This window comes from Vanessa atalanta, chromosome 13 (assembly GCF_905147765.1).
Source record: "Vanessa atalanta chromosome 13, ilVanAtal1.2, whole genome shotgun sequence".
Lineage (NCBI taxonomy): Eukaryota > Metazoa > Arthropoda > Insecta > Lepidoptera > Nymphalidae > Vanessa > Vanessa atalanta.
The window spans coordinates 546,393-553,802 of record NC_061883.1 but is presented as its reverse complement, the minus strand read 5'-3'; the positions used below and the strand labels follow the sequence as shown (position 1 = coordinate 553,802).

The following is a 7,410-nucleotide window of genomic DNA, read 5'->3' as shown; positions in this document are numbered from 1 at the left end:
TAAGTGAGGAACTAATTAGCGCAATTGTTATACGGGGAATTACTGAACCACATGTAAAAGCCTCAGCTACTAATGGAAAACTTATGCCCAGTGATTTAGTTAATTACTTGTCTACCTTCGTTAAGCCAGTATTAGTTAAAAATGAAAATTCCTTGTCATATAACTCTGGAACACGCAAACACATAATAAAATCACATACGACTAAGCGTGCACCACTTTTTACGACATATAAGTGTTTTTCTTGTGGTCAAACGGGCCACAAACAAGCCGTTTGTCCGACGAATAAAAAGTTAACAATAAACAATAACGATGTAAAACCGAATACAAAAATAACTTGTGCGTATTGTAAAAAACTCGGTCATCATATTAGTGTTTGTTTTGCTAAGCAACGATCCGATCAGAGAAAAAGTCACGTTAATTTTTGTTCTTTGCCTAAATTAAATAATTCTAGAGATGTAATGGTTGGAGTGGTTCAAGGGATACCTATTGATATCCTCATAGACAGCGGTGCTTTAGACGTGTCCCTTATTTCGTCATCCGTGGTTAGTCATTTAGCATGCGCTATGAAACCGATTTATCGTGAATTAAAAGGTGTTGGACAAGGTATCACTCGAGTGTTTTCTTATGTTACTCTCTTTATTGAATTTGAAGAAATCACTCTTGAAGTTGATTTATTAGTTGTGCCTAGTGAGAGTATGAACGCACCTATTATAATTGGTACTGATGTCCTCAACCGTGAAGGCGTAACGTACGTGCGTACAAAATATTTTCAGCATTTATCTTACAGTCCTGCCTCTACAAATGTTTCAATTGTAAAAGCGAATGAACATTCTATTAAAACCCCTTTGGTTGGTAAAGATTATGAGAATCTTAATAACATTTTAAAAGAATATTCGAAATTTATGATTGTTGGAACTGCTACTTCTACAGTAACTACAGGTAGTATGCACATTCGCTTGAACAGTGATACGCCTGTATATTATAGACCTTATAAATTGTCAATTAATGAAAAACTCAAAGTCCGCGAAATAATACAAGACCTTTTATCAAAAGGCATAATTCGTGAATCCGAATCTGCGTATGCCAGCCCAATTCTTTTAATAAAGAAAAAAGACGGAACGGATCGAATGTGTGTTGACTTCCGCGCATTAAATAGGGTGACGATTAAGGATAGGTATCCTCTGCCGTTAATCGAGGATCATATAGATCGTTTAGGTAAAGGACGTTATTTTACAACACTAGATATGGCGTCTGGCTTTCACCAGATTCGTTTAGACGATGCATCAATTCCGTTAACAGGTTTTGTCACGCCCGAGGGCCATTATGAATATTTAAAAATGCCTTTCGGACTTGCTAATGCACCAGTAGTGTTTCAGCGTATTATTAATAACACGCTGCGTTCATTTATTAATGATAACAAGGTGATGGTATATATCGACGATATTTTATTAGTAAGTGATACCATTGAGGAAGGGTTAAAGCTTTTGCACGGTGTCCTGCGTACTTTAACTAATGCCGGTTTTTCTTTAAATCTATTAAAGTGTTCGTTTTTAAACACCGAAATTGAATATTTAGGTCGTGTTATTTCGAATGGAGAAGTACGGCCATCAAAGTCAAAAATAACTGCTTTAGTCAAATCTCCGGTGCCTGAGAATGTTCGACAGGTTCGACAGTTTTTAGGATTAGCTGGATATTTTCGAAAATACATAAAAAACTACGCCCTTAAAACCTCGTGTGTTGCTCGCTTAACAAAGAAAAATGTTGAATTTAAATGGGGTATAGAACAGGAACAAGTTCGACAAAATCTTATTAAATGTTTAACAAGTGAACCAGTACTCACTATCTTTGACCCAAACCGAGTAACTGAAGTTCACACAGACGCTAGCAGTCTTGGATATGGTGCCGTTTTACTTCAGATTCGTGAAAATGGTAGCAAGTCCGTCGTCGCTTATTATAGTCAGGTCACGCAAGGGGCTGAGGTACGTTATCATTCCTATGAATTAGAGACCTTGGCGGTGGTCAAAGCTCTGCGTCACTTTCGCCATTATCTTATAGGTATTGAATTTAAGGTTATAACTGACTGCAACGCTTTGAAAGCTACACAAAATAAAAAGGACCTCCTACCCCGTGTTGCAAGATGGTGGGTTTACTTACAGGATTTTTCTTTTACGATTGTTTACCGAAAAGGTGTTTTAATGCCTCATGCTGACTATTTGAGTCGCAATCCCATCAGAGTAATAAATAGCATCGATAGGCCACGCAACTGGGCACGGATAGCGCAATCAGGAGATGAAGAGACGCAAAAACTTATGGAACAGTTAGATGAAGGACAGTTAGATGCTAGTCGATACCAAAAAAGGAACGACATCCTCTACTACAAATATACGCCTGTGGGTGAACAACCACGTTTATTGTGCTACATACCCAAAGGTTATCGATTAAGTTTGCTCAGGATTTTTCATGATGAAAACTGCCATGTAGGCGTAGAGAAAACGATCGGGCTAATTTTAAACCACTTTTGGTTTCCTGGTCTTTTCACATTCGTGAAGAAATACATAAGTCATTGTTTAACCTGTATATCCTATAAGAGAATCCCGCGAGCATCATTACAACCTATTTCATCATGGCCTAAGCCGGATACTGTTTTCCACACGCTTCATGTAGATATTTTAGGGCCTTTGCCAGAATCATATGGCTATAAACATGTAATGATAGTCATCGACGCCTTTTCTAAGTATTGTCTCATACATTATATGCTCTCTACAAACAAGATCTTGATGAATTAAAGCGTGTGTTTAAAAATGTTATATCGCTGTTTGGTACTCCACGTCTTGTCGTTACTGATAGGGGTCGAATGTTTGAGTCATCGGGATTCATAAAGTGGATGAATGGTTTCGGGTGTAACATACATCATATAACACCTGAGATGCACCATGCTAACGGTCAGGTGGAGCGATACGTGCGTACTGTACTTAATATGTTACGCATAGAGGCCAGTCATAAAAAGAAGAAGTGGTCTGAGGAATTATGGCGTCTGCAGTTGGTGCTCAATATTACTAAGCAAAAGACGACACAAATGTCTCCATTGAACCTTTTAATTGGTTCTGAGGGGACAACTCCTGCGATACAAGCTTTAGTCCGTGATGTGGCTACTGATTATTCGGGATCAAATCGCCAGTCTTTACGGGAGTTAGCTAGGCAAAGGACGGCCGAACGTCTCAAAGAAAATGAAAAGAAACAAAATGAATATGTGAATAAGGGACGTGAATCGCCTCGCGCATTTCAAGTCAATGATTTTGTATTCGTCATTAAGTACTCTCAATCTAAAGGAAAATTAGATCCTGGAATGCGTGGCCCTTATAAGGTGACAAGAATTCTTGAGAATGGACGATATGAGTTACGGCTTGTGGCTGGAGACTATGGCAAGCTGACTTATGCTGCCGCTCAGTATATGGTGCCTTGGAATGGAGAATGGACCCCTGATGAGTGTGCCGCTTTCTTTGATAGTAAGTTATTCCTTCTACTTTGATACTAAACCTTGCTGTGTTATGTCTAGTCTTATGTGAATACCTACTAGACCTTGCTGTGTTATATCTAGTCTTATGTGAATACCTACTAGACCTTGCTGTGTTATGTCTAGTCTTATGTGAATACCTACTAGACCTTGCTGTGTTATATCTAGTCTTATGTGAATACCTACTAGACCTTGCTGTGTTATGTCTAGTCTTATGTGAAAATCTACTAGACCTTGCTGTGTTATGTCTAGTCTTATGTGAATATCTACTAGACCTTGCTGTGTTATGTCTAGTCTTATGTGAATACCTACTAGACCTTGCTGTGTTATGTCTAGTCTTATGTGAATATCTACTAGACCTTGCTGTGTTATGTCTAGTCTTATGTGAATACCTACTAGACCTTGCTGTGTTATGTCTAGTCTTATGTGAAAACCTACTAGACCTTGCTGTGTTATGTCTAGTCTTATGTGAATACCTACTAGACCTTGCTGTTCTATGTCTAGTCTTATGTGAATACCTACTAGACCTCGCTGTTGTATGTCTAGTCCTATGTGAATACATACTGGACCTTTTAGTTGTTATGTCTAGTCTGGCTTAAATGTCTACTGTTGACATTAACATGTTCTAACAATAAATTTGGAATTTCGCAGGTGTAGACCAAACCGATGAGTTGACCCCTACGAGTATAAATTACCCTATGGAAATTATCAGCGCCTTTGACCGAGGTGATAAAGAAGCTGGACCTCAGACTGACGAGGACGCCAGGACATCAGGAGAGGCCGTATAAGGAGAATTAGTGTGACTTTCCGAACGTCATGCGTCAAGCTGTCAGATGTCTTTTAAAGGCATTCACTTTTTGGCGGGAAGCAGCGCGTTATACGGTCAGGCGTATCATTGTAAACTGTTTATGTAATAATATTAGCAAACCAGAAATTGATTAAAGTATTTTGTTATTAACTAATTATTATTTTAAATTCATGTAATAAATTTATTAACAGTAAATTTGTTTTGTTAATAGTACATATATTTTTATCAGGGCATGGGTAGCTTTTTATGGTATGTATGTGGCTTTTTATGGTAGACAGGTGGAAGGGCAAAAAGGCCACATGAAGGTAAGTCATCACCGCTCATAGACTTCAGCCCGTAAGAAAATTTTATCATTCCCTACATATCCAATCCGCCACCAAAGTTGGGATACTATTTTATTTTGACCCCTGTGCGTATAGCTACACTGGATCAGTCACCCTTTAAAGCAGAACACAACAACACATAATATATATATATATATATATAATATATGATGAGTGCATCATATGATTTATAAAATATCGCTATTAATAATATAGGTAGGTAGAATCCTTATTAGCGAATTGAATTTTAATTTTAATTAAAAAAAACCTAAGCTCTTTTGCCAGATAAAAGGGTCCAAGATTTTATAGTTTTAATATTAAAGCAGCATTTTTTTATAGTTTTATTTTTTAAACTAATATTTTATCAGACGTCGGAAGAAAGAAAAAACAACGAAGATGAGAATAAAGTCAAGTAATTAAGAAGAATATGCATTGTGCGTATTCAAAGCATTCAGAATTTGTATAAAGTTACAGTTCTAGAAGATTTATTTATCCAGTTACAAAGGGATCTGAAACCATTAAAAGCGGTACAATGCCGTTCGGAATCCTTGTCGAATATATTAAAGATACGATCGCTTAAAAAAATTGCTGTACAATCTCAGTTTCTACAAATTTATCATTTGCTGTTGTGGATGCTCTTAAAAATCCTTTTATTAGGCATTCAGAAAATATATTATAGTCTTCTTGGAATTCTGAGAATAGAAGTTTCGCAGATAAATTTTAAGTTTCGCCTTTGGAATTATAATTCTGTAAATTCACATGTGGTTTAAGAAAATAAGACCAATAGTATTATAAAGATAACCTGTGATCCTATTTAAATGTTATTAATTGCTGTTACTTTTTTATGAGCCGAGATGGCCCCGTGTTTAGAACGCGTGCATCTTAACCGATGATTTCTGGTTCAAACCCAGGCAAGGACCACTGAATTAATCTCGTGCTCGTGCAAGTGCTCGGCGGTGAAGGAGAACATCGTGAGGAAACCTGCAAGTGTCAAATTTCAACGACATTCTGCCACATGTGTATTCCACCAACCCGCATTGGAGCAGCGTGGTGAGATATGCTCCATACTTTCTCCTCAAAGAGAGAGGAGTCCTTAGCCCAGCAGTGGGAAATTTACAGTCTATTAATGTAATAGTTTTTATTGTGATATAATTTATTATTACTTACATAGGTAGAATTATTTATTTTTATGTAACTGAATTCCGAAAGAATATAGTTCTTTTCATCAATGTTATCGTAAAAGATCGTCGGTGTTATGGAAATCACACTCTGAATAATTGTAACGCTTGATCATTCATAAGTAAAAGTCTAATTGAATAAAAATGCTTTTATTTGAATTTCGTATTCTTTAACTGCTAAAATTATTATAGTCATCATCAGATACGTCACGATCGTGTACTGCGACGTGTTTAATCTTACATAATTTCTATACTGAGACTAATTGTAACATCTCTAACTTTGCTAATTGTGTTCAATTTTCTCTTGACATAGTTATTCAAATCCTAAAAGGCATAGATGTTCGGGTACTATTACTTGTACTTCTGATAAGCTTACCTAAATCCTTTACTTCGAATGTACCGATCTTGCCCAAATACCCGCATAATTCGATCGAGATTGTAGTCTTGAATAAGAAATACTATCATTTGTTTTTGATGTATAAATATAGAACGGAGTTTAAAAGTAACAGCTTGTAAATTTATTATTATCGGGTAAAGTCCTGCTCAACTCGTGAGGAGAACGTTTGAAGCTAATTTCATCACACTTCAAATTGGGTAATATGTCGATATGTTGTAGAATTATATCAAGCTGGTTGCCTCCGTATATTTCTTTAACAGCAAAGCACGATGTGAATTATAAAGACATGGAAAATCATTGTATGAGCCCTTCATTTTCAGTAACCTGTAATTTATAACGCGTTTTAACTCTAGTATGAAGCTACCACTAAAGGTAGTTGACCAATAACATAAACCCAGAATTTGTGAATCGTTTTTGATTAAAGTCAGTACTGTTTGGTTTTTCAAACTTAAATTCAAACAAAAAAATACCTAAATGAGGAATAATAGTAAAAAATTAAATAATCTCAATTTATTGGTGATTCTTCCTCTTGTTTTTAATATAATTGTATCTAATCCCGTTTTTGTGAGTTAAATTCGAGGTGAGTTGGGTCGAATAGAATTATATATGACCCTTATAAAACTACACAAATATAATGAACGTGAAAGTAACTCTATCTGTTTGTTGCTTGTTTAAACTATTGTACCGAATTCGATGAAATTTGTAATGAAGGAAGCTTTAACTCCAAGGAAGAACATAGGCCATTTTTCATGCTAAGCACCTGAAGATCAACTCCTAAAACACAAGCGAAGTTGCGGGCTACTAAAATATGAATATGATTCATTATAATAAAATTCGTTACTTGTTTATGTGTCAACGAACTTTTAAGTCAGATTTAATTATATTTGTTAATGTTTGACGGTGATACATTTAAGAAATATTTATGTCTCTAGTAAAGGCGTTGTTCGAACCATTTGGCTACGCTCCCACGCTTAACGCCTGGGGGAAATTTGAACAAACATTTGACTGAGATATATATTGTATACTTGGCCAAACATTTGGCACTTGTTCTTCAATAGTTTTTAAGGATTATAAATACATTGAAAACATCCCAATTGATGTTATTTGAGAGAATTGAAATAAAATAAATAATAAATTTGTTAATAAAATTATTATATTTTATTATTATATTATATAAAGTAAAGAGCGAC

At 35.8% G+C, this 7,410-nt stretch overlaps 1 protein-coding gene across 1 annotated transcript; it reads left to right on the top strand.

The window, feature by feature from the left end:
* Positions 1 to 1,896: 1,896 nt before the first annotated feature.
* LOC125068314 lies at positions 1,897 to 4,432 on the top strand. The gene is made up of 4 exons (XM_047677420.1): positions 1,897 to 1,979; positions 2,234 to 2,430; positions 2,991 to 3,506; positions 4,166 to 4,432. The coding sequence occupies exons 1-4, from the start codon at positions 1,897 to 1,899 to the stop codon at positions 4,300 to 4,302; spliced, it is 933 nt and encodes a 310-aa protein (XP_047533376.1). The 3' UTR covers positions 4,303 to 4,432.
* The last annotated feature ends 2,978 nt before the right edge of the window (positions 4,433 to 7,410 follow it).

Coding starts and splice junctions, on each gene's coding strand:
- LOC125068314 (XM_047677420.1), top strand. CDS start 1,897: ATGGTGCCGTTTTACTTCAGATTCGTGAAAATGGTAGCAAGTCCGTCG. Junction 2,431..2,990: donor ATTGTGCTACATACCCAAAG/GTTATCGATTAA, acceptor TGTTACGCATAG/AGGCCAGTCATAAAAAGAAG. Junction 3,507..4,165: donor GTGTGCCGCTTTCTTTGATA/GTAAGTTATTCC, acceptor GGAATTTCGCAG/GTGTAGACCAAACCGATGAG.